Raw genomic sequence first — 20,000 nt, 5'->3', positions numbered from 1 at the left:
GTTTCTATATTTATCCCCTAGATTTCAAGTCAATTTATTTATTTATTGGAATGTCTCCAATTCATGTTGCAGCTCACGAGCCAGGTCGTAACCAAGAGCAAGCTCACTCCACCACTCTGCATCACTTCACCACTCTGCATGCAACTATCGACGTGACAGCCAGCTGAATCTGGCATGGACGCACGCAGGACTGGGCCAGATCAGCCTCAGATTACAGCCAGAGCTGGCCCAGAGTCGGCTGCAGCCGAGGAACTCTTCTGTGCTTACGTTAGCAACACACGTTACATCAGCAACACACGTTACATTAGCAACACACGTTACATCAGCAACACACGTTACATTAGCAACACACGTTACGTTAGCAACACACGTTACATTAGCAACACACGTTACATTAGCAACACAAGTTACATTAGCAACACACGTTACGTTAGCAACACATTTGTTTCTTTATCCTGAGGTCATTGTGAGAGAACACTGAACACTGGTGAAATCGGGTGTTCTCTTGCGACAAAGTGGCATAACCTTCTATGTTTGGCTTCATAATTATCACCGATGACATCGAACTATTAATTATATTTTTTTTAAATATCAACAACTTCCAAGAGTTCTATGACGTGTTATACAGATGTTCTACAGTATCCCACAAAGAGTTTTTCGGTAGCACTTTACCTGAACCCTGCCTCATTTTTCGATAATGACCGCCGGACTACACATTATCCCTTACATAGCAATCAGTGTCCAGTGATCTAACAGTATCATGTCACTATCAACAGAAACTGTCATGGCTGTGTGATGCTATGACAGCTTGATGACATTAAGCTGGCATATAAAATTAAGAGAGCTGTCATGACCACTATCGATAATGGTAACATGGCATTGTAAAATCATTGGACATGAGCTGTTATGACCTCTGCCATAATATGTTTATGACATAGTTATGTCAGTCTTATAAAGCTATATTCAAAGAAAGTGTTGTACGTGTTTTTTAAGCCCCAAAGTGCCATTCAACCCCCACCTTCCCTGCAATCCTGTGTGTGCTCATCTGCGGTGTCCAGGTAAGTAATCGTGTTAAACGTGATTCACAGAGTAATTAAGACGTCTCTCCTCAGTGTCATTGTCTGCAGGTGAACTGCACTGGGGAGGATGCAGGTGATCGGAGGAGCAGCAGCTAGGCCTGTCAATCCACAGGAGTGGGGAAAGCTTTAGACAGGGACCTGGGAGTCTCTCTAATCGGATCCTCAGCGGCTCAAGCTGCTTACAGGGTAGAGACTGAGGCAGCAGCACAGCCACGCTGGTAGCCCATAGGGATCAGGTTGTTGGACTGTTGGACTGTTGGAATACAATGGGAGCTCTATCCATAAATGAAACAAACTTTCTCTCTAATCTTCTGCTCTTGACCTTATTCCTTTTGTAAACATTTGGGCGTGAAAATGTCTTTGACATTTTCCAGTGAGACAGTTTTCTTCAATCCTTATCTTTTTCGTTTAAAAATAAATGAATAAATAACATTTTTAAAAGTTGCATTTTTTTTCCTTCCGGACACAAAGATTTTGAAGACCAACATGACAGGGTTGTTGTTTTCGCTTCAAGGATAGGTCTCCCCCGCAAAATACCAAGCAGTGCATTTGTTCATGAGTAATGCTGAGATGGTCCCCTGCCTTCTGTGATCGTCCCTGTCACGATGCCAAATTAATAAACACAAGTCTCCTGCCCTGCCCTGGACAGCAGACACAAAGGCTCGTCCTGGGCAGTCCAGGGTTGTGGGGATGTAGAGTATGACTAATGGTTCATGGTTCTGTCATCCAGCTTTACTGTGCTTTTATTTATTTAGCTTGTTCTGTTCTGCACTCTTCTGTGAGTGTGGATTTCAATGTAGAAGAGCAGGAAAAGTTTCGATACAGAACACATCCTGCAGAGAGGTAGAAATTGCCACCTTTAACGATTCCTGTGGGGTGTGTTCTTCAAAAAAACAAAAAAACATTTCTAGAGCTTTTTTGAGTGTAACTGCCAGCCATTGCCCCAGACTGCTGCTTTGAACTGATGGGCCATTCTCCCTACATGTCCACACGTGATGTTCACCTGTTCAAGCTAGCGCCCTAGGGCTAGAGCTCTCCTGCAGCGCTGACAGACAACCGTATGGCCGCCGTGTACCCCACTGATGGCCATCCCTGATCCACTGAGAGAGTGTGTGTGTGTGTGTGTGTGTGTGTGTGTGTGTGTGTGTCTGTACCCCACTGGCGGCCGTGCCCGATCCACTGAGAGTGTGAGTGAGTGCTACACCCCTCCCTCCACATCAGCGAACCCTCACTCTTTCTGCCTCTCACCGTTGTAAGCAGCTTGCCTACAGCCCCACTCCAATCTGCCCCTCTCTGGTTTGACCTTAATGTCTGCGGTAATCTCAGAGAGAGCCCAGTAATCAGGTAAGACATTGGCCTGGCTGTCAAGCCCTGACCCCCTCACCCCCACCCCACCCAAGCACCAGGTCTCAATGTGTAGGCATGCCTCACCCCTCGCCGTCACAGCCCGCCACAGCCCGCCACAGGGCGAACCCCCCCACACACTAAAAACTAATAAAAGGGATTGAAGAGGGACTGATCCTGGAGCAGCCCCCCTACCACCACCAACACACACACACACACACACACACACACACACACACACACACACACTTACACTGTATGAGTCTGTAAGGGGACAACTGATGTTAAAGTATTGCATTCCTGTTTAGCTTTTAGCTCCGTGTCTGTCCATAAGCTCTCTCAAAGCACCATGGGATATTCAAACAGGAAGCAGACAGGAAGATATCCCTATTGTTTCACGGGCAGGTTTCTTGGAAAAAGAGATATACAAATGCATGGCATCGCCTGAGGTGCTGTCTATGGTATATGAAAACAGCATATCAAGTACAGCGGGCTATATTGTGCTTGTCTGACGATATATATTAACTCAGACATAATCCTAACCCTTATTACAGTAGAACATCTATGAGCTATCCAGCTGCCTTTCTATCAGTCCTGAGAACAAACCAACGCTATATTTTCATTTGTGTATTACCATTAGTATTCATTAAGTACAAATGGCCACAATTCTTATGTTGTTTTGGCCACTGACTGACGGAATATATAATATGGCATGGCAGAGTCTCCCCTCCTCCTCCTCCTCCTCCTCCTCCTCTCCCACATTTCAGTGCTGTCTGAACGCTAGACGCAAGTGCCCCCTGTTTGGGGAACCCCAGAGATGGGTGAAGATGGGTGAAGCACTAGTGTGTGGGGAACCCCAGAGATGGATGAAGCACTAGTGTGTGGGGAACCCCAGAGATGGATGAAGATGGGTGAAGCACTAGTGTGTGGGGAAGAAGATGGATGAAGATGGGTGAAGCACTAGTGTGTGGGGAAGAAGATGGATGAAGATGGGTGAAGCACTAGTGTGTGGGGAAGAAGATGGGTGAAGCACTAGTGTGTGGGGAACCCCAGAGATGGTTGAAGATGGATGACGCACTACGTAGTGTGTGGGGCACCCTGGGATGGGGATGGCGTTGCGTACGGTGGTCGAATGCGTTAGGGATTCCTGTGTGCGTTAAGCACATGGGTGTGCTTCCCGAAGGGGAGGGCAGTGTGATGGAGTGTCGTCACTACAGATGAGTATGTGCTCCGACTGCCATACCATCGAGCCTGGCTCTTTGGCGCTGCGGTCAGGGTGAAGAGTGCTTCACTACACCCCCCTTCTCCTCCTCCCACATTTCAGTGCTGTCTGAAGACTAAAAACAAGGTTGTTTTCATTATTAGATAGATAGATAGATAGATAGATAGATAGATAGAAGAAAGAGAGGACTGCAGGTGAAAGAGCCAGAGTCTTTTTGTTTATTTATATATGCATACATACATCTATATAAGTGTACATCTCTCGCGGTGGTTTTAGCACTTCGATTACTGTACCATCAAGAATTACATCATTCAATCCGAATTAGAATCAGAATCAGATTCATTGGCCAAGTTAAAGACACACAAGAAATGTGGTTGCGGCTGTTGGTGACTCTCAAACAATTCAGACAATATACCGACAATGTACATATTATTTACAGACAATGCACAATATACAAGCAATATACAGATGATATAGTGATATAGTATTTACGTGTGTGTGTGTGTGTGTGTGTGTGTGTGTGTGTGTGTGTGTGTGTGTGTGCGTGTGTGTGTGGGCATCACATACTGGAATGAAATAGTAGTTTTAAAACTGCTTTTGTGTGCATTAATTCAGTCAATACCTTTCCTGAAAAACTTGAAGGCAGATACAATTTCTGAATAACTTTCATACATGGGCACTGTTTGAGACAGTAACGCCACAATAATTCTGTTTCATTTTGTTGCCTTGGTCGCCCTCTAGTGGTCATCTGACAACATTAGACCAATGCATTTCCCACTAAATGAACAGCATGTATATTTGCTATAGTAGATATCAAGCCAATAAAGAATCAACTACAGGTATGGAAAATCACAGCTACATGGAAACATTAAAAATTAAACATTAAAAATAAAAGCACAAATTTGAATCTAAATTTAACAAACACACTCTGTGACACACACACACTGAGTCTAACACACACTCTGTGACACACACACACTGAGTCTCACACACTCTGAGTCTCACACACACTCTGAGTGTCACACACACTGAGTCTAACACACACTGAGTCTCACACACACTCTGTCACACTCTGAGTTTCTCACACACACTCAGGTCAGGAAGCCCTAGGACACAAATATAAATACAATCCCACACTGCATTGCAGACAGAGCACGTCTTGGATCACAGTCACATCCTTCACACACACACACACACACACACACACACACACACACACACAACACACACACACACACACACACACACACACACACACACACACACACAGTACACAGTCACACATGTACACACACAGGCAAAGAACACCTCGGATCATTATCATATCCTTTTCACACACACAGACAAATAAACACACACACACATACGCACACACACATACATACAGTATGCACACACACACACATGCGTGCGCACGCAGGCATCCACACAGACGACACACAAACAGGGAAAGGCTTGTCAATAATTAAACAAACATGATACTGCCCTGTGCGAGAGAGAGAGACAGAGAGAGATAGAGACAGAGAGAAACCGATAGAGGGAAGTGGATCATCCAAGCGGCAACCATTACAGCCCAGCATGAGAAGCTCCTAATCCGCAGCTCTCTTTCTCTCTCTTTCTCTCTCTCTCTTCCTCTTACTCAATGGAACTCGTCCTGCCATTCCAGTCGGACGTTCTCCCAACGAGTGGTTGACCCCTGGGAGCGCTGACCTTCAAACCCTAGCTCTGGTCCACGTACGGTTCGACCCTCATGGAGCCCGGTAAGGCCTGCTTTGTCTTAGCCAGTGGCTGTTTCTGACCTCCAAACCCAATCGCTCGGGCTGTTTACCTTGTCTAGACGTAGATGCTCAAAGCTGACTAAAAAACCTGCACGAGTCTGATTACACTGGAAACTAATATAATAGATGACTGACTACAAACAAGGCCATCGCTTCACTTTAAAACTTGATAAGCTGAAGGTAATATTTGGTGAGGGTGGCTTTTAGAAAATATCGACTCAGCTGTTAATTGTGGACAGGAGAAAAAGTGTGGTTACGCAATACTCTGACTGAAATGCTTTGAGAGTCAAGCCCCTCAAAAGCATGGCTTCTCATAGCTCTCTCTAGAATCACTGACATGTTGGACAAACATTAATGGAGTCTCCTCAGAGAGGGCGGTGATAATGATGCAGTCTATACTCTTTCACTCTCTCTCTTTCACTCTCTCACTCTCTCTCTCTCACTCTCACTCTCACACTCTCTCTCTCCCTCCCTCTCTCTCTCACTTCTGCTCTCCTGTTTGTTTTACATAGTTTCCATGCCATTTGTTTTTGCACTGGGAGTATCGGTGTCAGCATGTGAATGTCTGTGTTAGTCTTAGTGAGTGATAGTGTGTGTGTGTGTGTGTGTGTGTGTGTGTGTGTGTGTGTGTGTGTGTATGTGTGTGTGTTAGTGAGTGATAGTGTGTGTGTGTGTGTGTGTGTGTGTGTGTGTGTGTGTGTGTGTGTGTGTGTGTGTGTGTGTGTGTGTCTCTCTGCACATCACCACTCTTTCTGCGGCACTTTGCCAAAGAAGGAAACTCAATGAACCTGAACACACACACACAAAAACTCTTGGACATGTTAGAGAACACAGACACACACACACACACACACACTGTAGGGTATGTTAAAGAACACACACACACACACTGTAGGGTATGTTAGAGAACACACACACACTATAGGGTATGCTAGAGAGTGATACTCAATAACTACTGAATTAATCAAGCCAACGGTTTCCAAATTAGGGCTGAAAGTGGGTCACTGCCCACAGCTCAGACTACCTCACAGCTTCACTGGAGGTCAAGCAACCTCACATTCTTACAGTGAAACTACCTCACAGCTGCACTGGAGGTCAAACAACCTCACATTCTTACAGTGAAACTACCTCACAGCTGCACTGGAGGTCAAACAACCTCACATTCTTACAGTGAAACTATATGATGGCTTTCTCAGCGTTTAAGGTCCCTCTGACTGGATCACTAGGCATGGAAATGAATCTCATTAAAGAAAACAAAGAGAAAAAATGAAAATTGGACTTCAGGGTATGAAGTGAGGTATTGCTGTGGGGGGGGGGGGGACTGGTTGTAGGTGGTGGCAGATGATTAAATATTGTGATGTGAAGTTGCAGCACACACACACACACTTCTCCTCTGATAGGATGGGGAGCTTGATAGGAAATGTGAGAGGGTGCTTCCTGTTTTTAATTGAATTAATTAGAAGGAAATGCCTATCAGCTTCCCCTGCTGCGCGATCACAGAGACTTTCACTCTCCCTGTGACTTTCACTCTCTCTCCCTGTGACTTTCACTCTCCCTGTGACTTTCACTCTCTCCCTGTGACTTTCACTCTCTCCCTGTGACGTACTCTCTCTCTCTCTCTCTCTCTCTCTCTCTCTCTCTCTCTCTCTCTCTCTCCCCCCGTGACTTTCACTCTCTCACTGTGACGTACTCTCTCTCTCTCCCCCCGTGACTTTCACTCTCTCACTGTGACGTACTCTCTCTCTCTCTCTCTCTCCTGTGACTTTCACTCTCTCACTGTGACGTACTCTCTCTCTCTCTCTCTCTCTCTCTCTCTCTCCCTGTGACTTACTCTCTCTCCCTGTGACTTTCACTCTCTCACTGTGACGTACTCTCTCTCTCTCTCTCTCTCTCTCTCTCCCTGTGACTTACTCTCTCTCCCTGTGACTTACTCACTCTCTCTCTCTCTCTCACTCTCCCTGTATTTTCTCTCTCTCTTTTTTTCTCTTTACTCAATTTAATTTTGTCTCTCTTTCTCTCTCTCTTTCTTACTCTCTCTCTCTTCATTGTTTTTAAATTCAGATGAGCTTTATTGACTAGACAAAACACGCCTTGTATAGCCAAAGCATTTCAAAATTGTTGTCAAGATGACATTATGTAAACATATGCGTATATCTAAATATGTCTCTTTTCTAACTTTCTTTCTGTTTCTCTCTTCGTCTGTCTCTCATTTCCTCTCATCCTCTTTCTCCTTTTCTCTCTTCATCCTCTCTTTCTTTCTCCCTCTCTGCCTCCTTCCTCTTCTCTCTTCATCCTCTCTTTCTTTCTCCCTTCTCTTCCTCTTCTCTCCTACCTGCAGACCACGCCCCAGCCCCTGTGGCTCCTGACCCGCTCCCTGGGGTAGGATCTGCCCAACAGGGGGTAGTAGAACCTGAGGACTTCCTCGGCTGCCGGACCCCCCCAGACCCGTCCCCCTGCCCGGCGCACGAGGTTGACCGCGTCCAAACAGCCTGCCCTGTGTCTGACACAGACAACACTCACACGTCAAGACCTGCAAACGACTCACAGAGTCTCCGAACGGTTCACAGCGCGAATGACTCAGAGAGTCTCAGAACGGCTCACAGCATGACTGATTCAGAAAGTCTCCAAACGGCTCACGACATAAACGATTCAGAAAGTCTCCGTACGGCTAACGGCACAAATGATTCAGAGAGTCTCAGAACGGCTCAGGGCACGACTGACACAGACATTTACCAAACGGCTCACGCCATGAATGATGCGGACAGCCTCCGCACGATACCACCGACCCTACGACACCGACAGCAACCTGACCAATCAGCTCGCTTACGACAGCGCCAGCAACCAGACCATCAACCCCTCCTCAGACACAGACAGCAATCAAACCATACACCCCCCCTACCCGCCACACACACACCTACCCGGACCGCCGAGTCTTGGGCGAATGTGTTGTGGCTGGGTCAGAGGGCGACGCCCCCACCACCAGCCATGAGACAGGCCTCCAAGACGCCTCTGAGGACCCGCCCCCTTACAGCCCCCCCGACCCAAAGCTGGCGTATCTTTTCTACCCCCCCACCCTGCCCCACTACTCTGGGCAGCCTGTCATGGCCTGCCAGCCCCCCCCAACCCCCCCCGGCTTCTACCAGCCCCAGTTCATGCCCTCGCCCACTTACCCGCCCTACGCCATAGTAAGTCCCATGCCTTTATTCCCACTGCTGCTCTGACCAGTCAGGGCAAATTCATCAGATAAAGAATTAGAGTTGAAGGAACGCAGTGTAGTTTTGGTGTAGAGTGAGTTAAAGGAACGCTGTGTAGTTTTGGTGAAGAGTAAGTTAAAGGAACGCTGTGTAGTTTTTGTGTAGAGTAAGTTAAAGGAACACTGTGTAGTTTTTGTGTATAGTAAGTCAAAGGAACGCTGTGTAGTTTTTGTGTATAGAAATTTAAAGGAACGCTGTGTAGTTTTTGTGTATAGAAAGTTAAAGGAACGCTGTGTAGTTGTTGTGTATAGTTAGTCAAAGGAACACTGTGTAGTTTTTGTGTATAGAAAGTTAAATGAACGCTGTGTAGTTTTTGTGTATAGTAAGTTAAAGGAACGCTGTGTAGTTTTTGTGTATAGTAAGTTAAAGGAACGCTATGTAGTTTTGTGTAGAGTAAGTTAAAGGAACGCAGTGTAGTTTTTGTGTATAGTAAATTAAAGGAACGCTGTGTAGTTTTTGTGTATAGTAAGTCAAAGGAACGCTGTGTAGTTTTTGTGTATAGTAAGTTGACAGACTGAAAAACTATATGTTTTTTGTGCCATTAGAATCATGTTATTATTGTATGTCTATCTGTATTCTGGTTCTTCAGGATAACAAATTTCACCTTTACTAACCTACACTAAACTACAATAACCTGCACAATACTACAATATGGATCCTCTTATTATTGAATCATTAATGTTATATAACAAACAACTTAAAAACTGCTTTATATTGAAAATTACACTTGCACATAAACATACTCCACGGACCAGATTTACACTAAGGCCTTTGTAAATCACTGCATTGAGAAGCCTGAAGCTTCATGCTGAAAGCAGACCAATCACATCTCCTCCTCCTCCCCTTGCAGTACATGAACGGGTCGTCCCTGGGGGAGGATCAGCCCCCCCTCCCTAAAGACTACCTGGTGGAGTCGCTGCTGGTCACCATCTTCTGCTGCCTGATGAGTGGACTGGTCGCACTCATGTACTCATATGAGGTGGGCATAATTAACAGGGTTTACCAGGTGGGCACAGTCACCTAGGTGTACTCGTATGTAAGGTGGGAACAGTGATATGGGTTTACTTGTATGTAAGGTGGGCACAGTCACCTAGGTGTACTCGTATGTAAGGTGGGCACAGTGATATGGGTTTACTCGTAATGAAGGTGGGCACAGTGATATGGGTTTACTCGTAATGAAGGTGGGCATAGTCATATGGGTTTACTCGTATGTAAGGGTGTCAGGTGTCAGGGTCACTTGTGTTTAGTAGGCACCTTATGAAGTGGACTAATCTGCCTGGGTTTACTCACAGGAGTCAGTACATCTTTGGCAATCACTCTGATATATATATATATATATATATATACACAGTTTTTAATTTGTTTTAAATATACTGAATCCATATTAGTTGGTCACCAGTGCATCCTTTAACTGATGTGTAACAAGGGTAGAGTTACTTCAGAGGACTCTATAAGAACGGTGGGCACAGCCACATTGACGTTGTGTTGTTGTAACAGGTAGATACAGACATGCTGGTGCCGTCCTTGTTTAGGGGAGGGTCTCAGACAAACTGACTGATTAGTATCATGTAGAAATAGAGAGTGGTACATTTGCTCCGACACACTTGGTCAAGGGTGGTCAGTTCATGAAGATGGCCTCTGACTCTGTGATGTTGGTCCATTCATGATGATGGCCTCTGACTCTGAGAGGTTGAATAACACTGCAGGAGCCGTGACTTATTCATTTCCGAAGAAGAACCAAAAACGAAACATTGTAGAGACAAAGTGGCAAACGCTAACCGTGATGCATTTGGTTTACTGCGGTGAAAGTCCAGGAGTGCCAATAGATAATTAACCACTGGGTCACACTGTAGGCAGCCTGTAGCTGCTTTAATGAACCAGTGGGTCATACTGTAGACAGCCTGCCTGCAGTTGCCATGTGCAAGGGTTTCCAATGCTTGGACCAAAACCACTATGTTCTCTGACTAAACATCCAGACACCCACACAGGAAACAGCATGGCTGCACTGGACATGTGACACGTATGAATGAGCTCAGCATATTACACTGCTGTGTCTCCATCATGACTCTACATTGGTATCATAAACCAGTGTCACCATAGTGACTGCTATCACAAACTAGTGTCTCCATCATGACTGCTATCACAAACTAGTGTCACCATCATGACTGCTATCACAAACCAGTGTCACCATCATGACTGCTATCACAAACTAGTGTCACCATCATGACTGCTACCACAAACTAGTGTCACCATCATGACTGCTATCACAAACCAGTGTCACCATCATGACTGCTATCACAAACCAGTGTCACCATCATGACTGCTGTCACAAACCAGTGTCTCCATATTGACTCTACACTGCTGTCACAAACCAGTGTCTCCATCGTGACATCATGACTGCTATCACAAACCAGTGTCTTCATATGACACAAACCCAAGAAAGATTAGGTCATATGTTAGTAGCCTATTGGCAGTCTGGTCATTCCTGTGTTTAAGTGTACGTATCTGAACAAATATAGCATTAGTTGTTGACTTGTGTTTCTCCTCCCCTTTCTCTCTCTTTATATTCTCTCCATTTTTTGTTTTTTTCTTCTCGTTTAACTCACAATACCTCTCATTTTCTCCTCTTAATGTTGTCCTTCTTGTGTCTGCTCTTGCTCTCTCTTCTTTATTACCCCCCCCCCCCCTCAACCTGCAGACGCGGGCAGCCCTGGCGCGTGGTGACGTCAGAGGGGGCGAGCGGGCTTCCCAGAAGGCTCGTTTCCTGGTGATGTTCAGCCTCATGTTCGGCGTGTTTGTGTGTGTGGGCTGGATCATATACGTAATCATCGCTCTCTGTGTGTAAAGTATTTATTGTGTAAAGCATTTAATGGTTGGTTCTCACAGTCCTGCGAAACTGACACCTATTTAAATCATTTTAATACTATTGCCGACCAATTTCTAATGAATAAACTGATATCCGCACGTTGCAAGTACTGGCCTTCAGCAGTCAACACTGCCTTAATGAGTGACTTATGGAAGACCTAAGCTTCTTTCCACCTATGTCTGTGTGAGTGTGTGTGTGTGTGTGTGTGTGCGTGTGTGTGAGTGTGAGTGTGTGTGTGTGTGTGTGTCTGTGTGAATGTGAGTGTGTGTGTGTGTGTGTGAGTGTGTGTGTATGTGTGTGTGTCTGTGTGAGTGTGTGTGTGTGTGTGTGCACGCCTGCACATTCATCTGTATGTTTGTGTCAGGGAAGACATCTGTGAACTACCTATGTACATATTATTATGATAAGCTACCAACATTAAGGTGTAAAAAAAACATCAACTTGCACTTCAATGATTGAGATATATATGATTATTATATATGATGATGGTGTGCATTCTGCAGATGACAAAACACATGTAGACCACAATATGTATCAATAAAGCTTATTTTATTACATTCCAGTAAGCTTTCATTCAATCAGCATGGCTTAAGAACGGGCAATAAATACAAAGGAAATCAAGGCAGAAACCAACAGGGACCAACAGGGGGCAGCAGCAGTACAGACCTAGACAGTGGCATTTGGTGTGTATGTGAGAGAGAGAGTGTGTGTGTGTGTGTGTGTGTGTGACTGTGTGTGTACGTGTACCAACTTTTGTAGTGCATGTGTGTCTGTTTAAGTGCTTTGGTGTGCAGACATCCAGAGTCTCTAAAGGAGAAAAGAAGTTTGGAAATAAACAGAAAGCTGCAGAGAAAGGCCCCCTTTAGACAGTACAGACATCAAAGTGCTCCAGTCATCTCAGCACGCCATGATCGGGGTAGCAGCGTGTAAAACTACGCCCAGAAAGAGAGACACCAGACAGACGAGAGGTGCCGTGTGCATAGCCATGACATCACTGGGTGTTACAAACGGTATATTTTACACACCTCAACAGGTGGCAATACACTCACATGCATTTGTGTGTGTGTGTGTGTGTGTGTGTGCTGAACAATTGCTATTTCTGACTTGTTAACAATGCATGACAACTTTTGCCTTCAGCAGAGTGAAGCAAAGGCGGAATCACCTGCTGTCCCAGCGGTCTAGGTCTATAGGGTCATTACAGGAGTCAGTGAACAGCAGACAGGTCTGTAGAGTCACTATAGAGAGTCAGTGAACAGCAGACAGGTCTGTACAGCAGACAGGGCTTTCAAACGAAACCAGCTCAAGGCAGAGAAGAAGAGAGAGAGAGACAGAGAGTTACCATTTATCACATAAAGACACGCAATGTGCCAACATCAAATTTAAAAAGACAACATGGCTCACAGATACACATAGTACTTCAGCTAGCGCCTGCAGGATTATTTATTGGGGTTTATTGTCCAATCATGTCCTTTGGGAATTCAGAACCGGAGCCTCATCTGGACCGGGTCCAGACTAGAATCAAGTGCCACCTGGGTCACAGTCCTGCGTGCTGAACTAGTGGAATATTTTCCTGTCCAGCACAGCTTTTTTCAAAATGTTATCGTCAATGGACCAGCATCTGCCAGTGTAGTGGAGTGCAGTGACTGGAGTAATATATCTGTGCGTGTTACCATAGCGTAGGTGATTGGTTAATCCTTGTGCCACTTACAAGGGCTGCTGTTGTCCAAATGTCTACCGACTATAAGAGAGGGGGTGGGACTAAGGGGCCAGGGGACCAATAAAGCAATAGAGAATGTTAAGGAGGCGGAGTTATCTGCTGAGTCTGGTACATTCTGTGGAGTGTTGTAAGGCAGCAGAGTCTAGAAGCTAATGGAAGTAATAGGTGTGTGTGTGTGTGTGTGTGTGTGTGTGTGTTTGTGTTTGTGTGTGAGTGTGTGTTTGGGGTTGGAGATCCTATGCAAGTGATTGTGTGTCATTGAAGTGTATTTTTGTGTTTGTATGTAGTAAGTATGAGTCTTTGAGTATGTATGTATGATAATGTGTTCATGTGTTTTGTATGGTTGAAAGAGAGATAGAGAGAGAGAGAGAGAAAGAGAGAGGAAGTAGAAGAACAGAGGGTGAGAGAGAAAGAGAAGAGAGCAATGTCATGTGTCAGCAAACAGTAGGAAAGGAAGGTCACCATCATTGACATTGAACTCTGACCTTTGACCTTCCCTGCTGCTGAGCTGGCATGAGGCAGCTATGGGAGACAGGAAGTGGGTGTGAGAGGCACAGAGCAGTGACAGGAAGGATATGAGCTGGCTACTGACGCTCCCGCCTCTGAAGGCAGCAGCAGCGGCCAGTCATGCACCCCTGATGTTCACGGGGGACACAGCCACACGCTTAGCACGACTATTAGGCAGAATAGTCTTGGTAGAAATACAATTAGAGTTAGAAATACGATTAGAGTTAGTATTCATCTTACTTTATTTTGGTTTTGTCGCAGTTGTGCATATGTCAGTGCACATCCAGTTAGGATTTTAATATATTCTTTATGATTCAGAGAAAAAGGATTGGAGGAGGTGGGAGAAAAAAACGCAGATTGTGTGTATTTGTGTGGGTGTGTGTGTGTGAGTGAGTGTGTGTGTGTTTGAGGGGAGGTCGAAAACCACATAATTCTAGTGGTGTAAAGAAATGGGTGGCACATTTAAAGCAGGATGGCCTTGTGTGTAACTGCACACGTTAAAAAATAAAGAATAAAAACACTTCAAGCATTTGAAAGACCCGTGAGTAAGCTGCAGGGTTTTCAGTGCAGTATGTAAACACTCAGGGTTCACTTGGCTTCTTCTGACCTGTCACGTCTTCATGAGAGGTCTTCATATGGCATGTGTGTGTGTATGTGTGTATGTGTGTATGTGTGTATGTGTGTGTGTGTGTGTGTGTGTGTGTGTGTGTGTGTGTGTGTGTATGTGTGTGTGTGAGAGAGAGAGAGCAAGTACATGAGTGCTGCGGTGTATTTGTTAAATAATCTGTAACAGTGTACTTAAATAAATGTGTGTGTGTAAGGTGGTGTGTGTGTGTGTGTGAGTGTCTATGAGAGTGAGTGAATGTGTGTGTGTGTGAGTGAATGTGTGTGTGTGTGTATGTGTGTGTGTCTGTGTGTGTGTGTGTGTGTGTGCGTGTGAGGCAGTGAGTGAATGTGTGTGTGTGTATGTGTATATGTGTGTGTGTGTGCAGACAGCTGGTGACGGTTATCCCCTTAGCTCAGGAGCTCCAGGTACGTGACGGGCACCTTCCCTTTCACGTTGCCCCTCTCCCCAACCAGCCAATCAGAGTCCATGCCTGGGACCGTGTAGACCGTGATGAGCTGGAACCAAGCAGGGAGATGAGGAGGTCAATAAGCTTTATTTGGTTACACCTTATTTTCTTATTATGTCTAATCTGAGCATCTGTGTATCGTTTATAGGGCACCATCCAAATAAAGCGTGAACTTTCATTTATATAGCACATTTAAAAGTGCTGTGCAAACTATGAATATTGAGAAGAACTAATTACATGAAAAAAAAATTAGAAAACAGAAAATACGTAATAATAATAATAAAAAAAGACAATAAAGATTTATAAAAAGCGATAAAAACTGAAAGAAAATGACTTGGAGACATCTCATGAGTTACCTCATCGGCCAGCAGGGACAGCTCGCTGGTGTCTGCGGCGTCGTAGTCGTACAGCACCTTAGCTTTGCGCGTGCCGCTAGCGGGGGGCTGCACCTCCTCGATCTGCAGCACCTCCGTCTCCAGGGGGGCCGTGGTGGGGCTCTCCGCAGGGACTGAGGCGTTCGGGGAGGAGTTGGGGTTCCTCCCGAAAGAGCTGGAGAACCTGAGGAGGGGGACGTTTAAATACATTAAAGCTGCAAGTTTTTTTGGACTAAATAGTGTAATTCCAAAGGAACCACAAAGATAATGATAACTGGTAATAATGTTGATCAATACACAGGTAAATTCCACCCATTTCACCTTTATACATCAAGAGATAAAGAGGGACTGAAGGAAGGCCTGTTCTATGTTGTTTTGTAGTAGAGCTGTTTTTTATCCAGCTAGCAGCATGGGCTTGCTTTTGTAAACTCAGCTAAACATCTCAAAAGGATTTCCTGCATACTTACACATCCCCACTGGAACTGAGGGCAGGGGGGAAACAGGAGACACAGTGATGTCACAAGAGGTCATAGACGCAGTTAGTGATGTCACAGGGCATAGCAGATAGCAGCTCACTCTGGAACAACTCCAGACAAGATCAGGGCTAGATCAGGGCTTGATCGGGGCTAGAACAGGGCTATATCAGTGCTATATCAGGACTAGATCAGGGCTAGATCAGTTGCAGAGCCAGCTGCTATCAGGTTACTGCATGATTAGAAAGGAAAGGAGTGGTAGAAACACATAATCTACCGGCCGACATGGCTTACAACAAACACTTTGGACAAGGAAGATTCATTTAAAAAGAAGTGCAAATGTATGGAGGTCTAACATCCCAGAGCATTCATTATTCAGTAGATGACAGCAGGAGGATTAAAGGGAAATATCCAGCCACGAATTTATCTCCCAGTTTACACTCCCGGGCGACTAAGCAGATTTGCAATCTAAGGAGCAGGCAGTGAATCAGAGATTTAGGTTTAACTTCCGGTGCCCAGACTCTCCTACCTGCTCAGCTCCTTCTGTAGATCCTGCATGACATGGTGGCACTGGTTGTAGTAGGCTGTCTGGGCCTCCACAAACTCATGCAGGCAACGCAGGTGGTTCACCTGGGACCAGGAACACAGAACACAGAACACAGAACACAGAAAACATTACATATTCAAATGCATATTCTTCTGCATAACAGTAGTTCCAGGAGTTTTTTTTTTAGCTCATGTACCAATATAAACTAGCCAGGGAGTTGAGTAATGTATACTGATTAACTGTACATTTCCACAGTGCTTTATGTCAGGGGAGGAGAAGGCGATCAAATTAATATGTTTGGAAGGACACAGTAAATGAGAATTAAAACAGATAAAGCAGTTTAATGGAGTGACATGTTTATTATTATGTTTTAAATATATTGCATACCAAACAAAGCAAAATAAACCAAATAAAAGCCCAGTGATGTGTAATGAGGGGTGTGTTGCAAACGTACGTGTGTACTACTGATTCCTTCCAGCAGGAGGCGTGTGACCTCAGCTTGTCTGTCGAACTCCGTCTGGGTCACACGCAGCTCATGCTCGGCCTGGGGAGACAGCAGAAGATGACTCGACAAAAATAACACACAACTTGTCCTGTCACATCCTCTCTCTTTCCTCACTGCACTGAAATATGGCCCAGGGGGTCTGGTGGTCAAGTCATACTTACTTTGTCCACCTCCTCACTCCACAGCTGAAAGAGCCCATAGCCGCAGGGGAAGGGAAAGAGAGACACATTCTGATGTCACAATGGAGACAAACAATCACTGAGGACAACATCATAATGGATTTCTAAGCATTCTTTATGATGTCAGAATGGTTACACACAGACATTCTGATTATTTCAAAATTAGTAAAGGTGTTCTTGAGTTAAAAACATCAGACATCACAGTAGAACAACAATAAAAGTATTATTGTGATATAACAGAGGTGAAGTGAAAATATAGCATCCTTTCACAGAAGGAAACAGCAGCCGTGTTCTATGAGGGACACTGATGACACAACAGAGGGGGCCAACCACGGCAAACACAATGACGGCACAATGGAGCCAGTATAATACAGAAGGATCATGCATAATTCAGAGCCACAACAAAGGTTAGGTACATGAGGGCTCAGCACATTCACATGAAGCAGACTGATGAAGCCACTTGTGTCCTTCGCCAGTCCAGACACAAGGCCATGTTTTAGAGCTCCACAGAGGCTGGGGTCGACACGGTAACACTCCAGGCTTTTGTCATCACTACTGCTACAACACAGCACATCACTAGGCATTCTCAAGTGACTCTTACTGAAGCCGGCTCTACATGCCTGATAACATTAAAAGTACAAACAGTGCAAAATACACTCTTGAAAATTCCGATGACAAAAAGTACTTCTAAAAGTCTTTCCACACCTGAACACCTTGTTGGGAAAAGCCGTCACATGTCACAAACACACACATACACACTGTAGTATGTAGAGGTCTACAACAGCCCCAAACACACACACTTACAAACGCATACACACACACATAACTACACAAATCCTAGCATGTAGGAACGTTGGTGTGCATGGTGTCACATGGTGTCCATCACCCAGGCAGAGTCAGACACACACACACACCCACACACACACACACACACACACACACACACACACACACACACACACACACACACACTTGTAAGACACAGTGCAGTCTGTTTCCTGAGGTCCTCGTGGCTTGAGGCTGGGCGGAGTCACAGGGTCATAGGACTGGGGTTAAAAATAGGCCCATTCAGCCACAACCACTTGGCCACTAGTCCACACACACACACACACACACAAACACACACACACACAGGCCCATTCAGCCACAACCACTTGGCCACTAGTCCACACACACACACACAAACACACACACACACACACACACACACACACAGGCCCATTCAGCCACAACTACTGGGCCACTAGTTCACACACATACACACACACACACGCACACACAGCCACTGGGCCACTAATCCGCGCACAAACACACACAAACATACACACACTGACTGGACTGTTAAATACTGGACTGTGCTAATAGAAACAGTGTTTGGGAATCCTGGCATGTTTGAAATGTGAAACAATTGACAGGAATTGGAGCATCTTGGGGCAAACCAATGCTAGCAAACAAAGGAGCTTGTTGTCAAACATGTCTGAAATCTGAGTGTGAGTGTGTGGGCAGAGAGAGAGAGAGAGAGAAAACACTCTGGAGGAGCCCGACAATGAGAATGAATCAAGTGTGTATGACAGAGAAAAAGGGAGAGAGAGAATCGTGGTAGGATGAGTAGGAACCCTACTGTTAACATGATGGACAGAGAGAGACAGCGAGAAAGAGGGATAGAGAGAGGGATACAGAGGGAGAGAGAGAGAGAATATGTATGGCAGGAGCCCTATTATAAGAGTTGAGAGTATGAGTGAGTCAGACTGTATGATGAAAGGCGTCCCACCCATGGCTGTGTGTGTGTTTGTGTGTGTGTGTGTGTGTGTGTGTGTGTGTGTGTGTGTGTGTGTGTGTGTGTGTGTGTGTGTGTGATGAAGGAGGTCAGTAGGGTGCGACTTACCCATGTCTGTACAAGTGAGTGAGTGTGTGTATGCATGTGTGTGTGTGTGTGTGGTGTGTGTGTGTGTGTGTGTGTGTGTGTCTGCTCCCTCCTTACCGCTGATGCACTGGCAGACAGGACATAATTGCGCGGTCTGGTCTCCTGGAAGTCTGGTACAGCCTGAAAGCAGAGACCAAACAAGCCATTTCCTAGAGGACACATGAGCTAGCACTTTTAGCAACCAGCACACAATCACAACCAGACTCCTGTGGCCAAAGACAAAACCCAAACAAACAGATTCAGATTAGTTTGAGTTTCATTCAAAAACTAATGATGATATGGGACTGAATCAGCTAGGACAGTCTACTCAGAACTCAGCACTAAGGGGAAATGTCTGGATGTGATATAAATCCTGCTGCAGCAAATTAGCTGTGAATACTGTTGCTTCATAAAGAGAATGAGAATCACGAGTCTGCTTTGGGTGTGATGATCATGTCCGGCTCATTCAGAAACTCTCTCTCACACACACACACACACACACACACACACACACACACACACAGTCACACTCACACACGCACGCACGCACGCACGCAAGCACGCACGCACACACACACACACTTACCACACACACACACTTACACACACACACACACATACACAGTATTAAGTATTCACACACGTGAAGTATACAGCAGGAGTTATATCATGTTATCATGTTTGTGACTGGATGGATGCTGGCTCAGACCCCACACATCTCGGTCAGAAAAGCATGGTAACGAAGACAAAAGAGCTGTTTGGTGTCATGCATCTCAAGAAGGACCTGAAGTAAACCTCAAAATTGAACTCAAGGACAGGGTGTGATAAAGAAGGTCACACAGAGGGAGATCTGTCACATGTGACCTTTCACCTCAGGTTTACACTGAGGAAGTTTAACCAAAACAGGGAAGAGAAACATATCATCATGTCATGTCTGGAAGATTCAGACTGACAGGGGTTGCTCCAAATATTGACCCCCCTGCCTGCAGGCTCTCTTCCTGAGAGGTGGGGACCTTTGGGCCCAAATTATCGGACCCCTTTGAGGGTCCTGGTTATAAAGTTTCCCCACTCTGACACCGCTGTCCATGGGTATGACCTCTAGTTCCCATGGCAACATGATGTGATCATCACAGAATATTCTCTTCTAGAACTTTGAGGGACACCAGTCACATTCTTAAT

The 20,000-nt window shown here is 45.3% G+C and overlaps 2 protein-coding genes across 5 annotated transcripts; one reads left to right on the top strand and one right to left on the bottom strand.

The window, feature by feature from the left end:
• The first annotated feature begins 5,141 nt into the window (after positions 1 to 5,141).
• LOC116221125 (proline rich transmembrane protein 1B) lies at positions 5,142 to 11,790 on the top strand. 3 transcript variants are annotated; one of them, XR_004164033.2, is made up of 4 exons: positions 5,142 to 5,405; positions 7,762 to 8,608; positions 9,528 to 9,683; positions 9,754 to 11,306. XR_004164033.2 is itself a non-coding variant. In XM_031570852.2 (4 exons), exons 2-4 carry the CDS (start codon positions 8,525 to 8,527, stop codon positions 11,520 to 11,522), a joined length of 360 nt encoding a protein of 119 aa, XP_031426712.1. In that variant the 5' UTR covers positions 5,142 to 5,405; positions 7,762 to 8,524; the 3' UTR covers positions 11,523 to 11,790. The 3 variants fall into 3 exon arrangements, 2 of the variants coding, with proteins under 2 accessions (XP_031426712.1, XP_042564238.1); XM_031570852.2 differs by lacking the exon at positions 9,754 to 11,306 and adding an exon at positions 11,376 to 11,790 and having other exon boundaries at positions 9,528 to 9,656; XM_042708304.1 differs by lacking the exon at positions 9,754 to 11,306 and having other exon boundaries at positions 9,528 to 9,727.
• A 2,899-nt stretch (positions 11,791 to 14,689) lies between these two features.
• On the bottom strand, positions 14,690 to 19,060 carry LOC105891601 (endophilin-B2-like). 2 transcript variants are annotated; one of them, XM_031570009.2, is made up of 7 exons: positions 18,900 to 19,060; positions 16,901 to 16,924; positions 16,689 to 16,778; positions 16,217 to 16,317; positions 15,682 to 15,696; positions 15,197 to 15,398; positions 14,690 to 14,889 (listed from the first exon to the last, which is right to left on the bottom strand). In XM_031570009.2, exons 1-7 carry the CDS (start codon positions 19,002 to 19,004, stop codon positions 14,782 to 14,784), a joined length of 645 nt encoding a protein of 214 aa, XP_031425869.1. In that variant the 5' UTR covers positions 19,005 to 19,060; the 3' UTR covers positions 14,690 to 14,781. The 2 variants fall into 2 exon arrangements, with proteins under 2 accessions (XP_031425869.1, XP_031425870.1); XM_031570010.2 differs by lacking the exon at positions 15,682 to 15,696 and having other exon boundaries at positions 18,900 to 19,054.
• Positions 19,061 to 20,000: the final 940 nt, after the last annotated feature.

Source organism: Clupea harengus, chromosome 7 (genome assembly GCF_900700415.2).
Source record: "Clupea harengus chromosome 7, Ch_v2.0.2, whole genome shotgun sequence".
In the NCBI taxonomy this organism is placed as follows: Eukaryota; Metazoa; Chordata; class Actinopteri; order Clupeiformes; family Clupeidae; genus Clupea; species Clupea harengus.
Note: the sequence above shows the minus strand (reverse complement) of the source record. Positions and strands in the feature narration are given on the sequence as shown.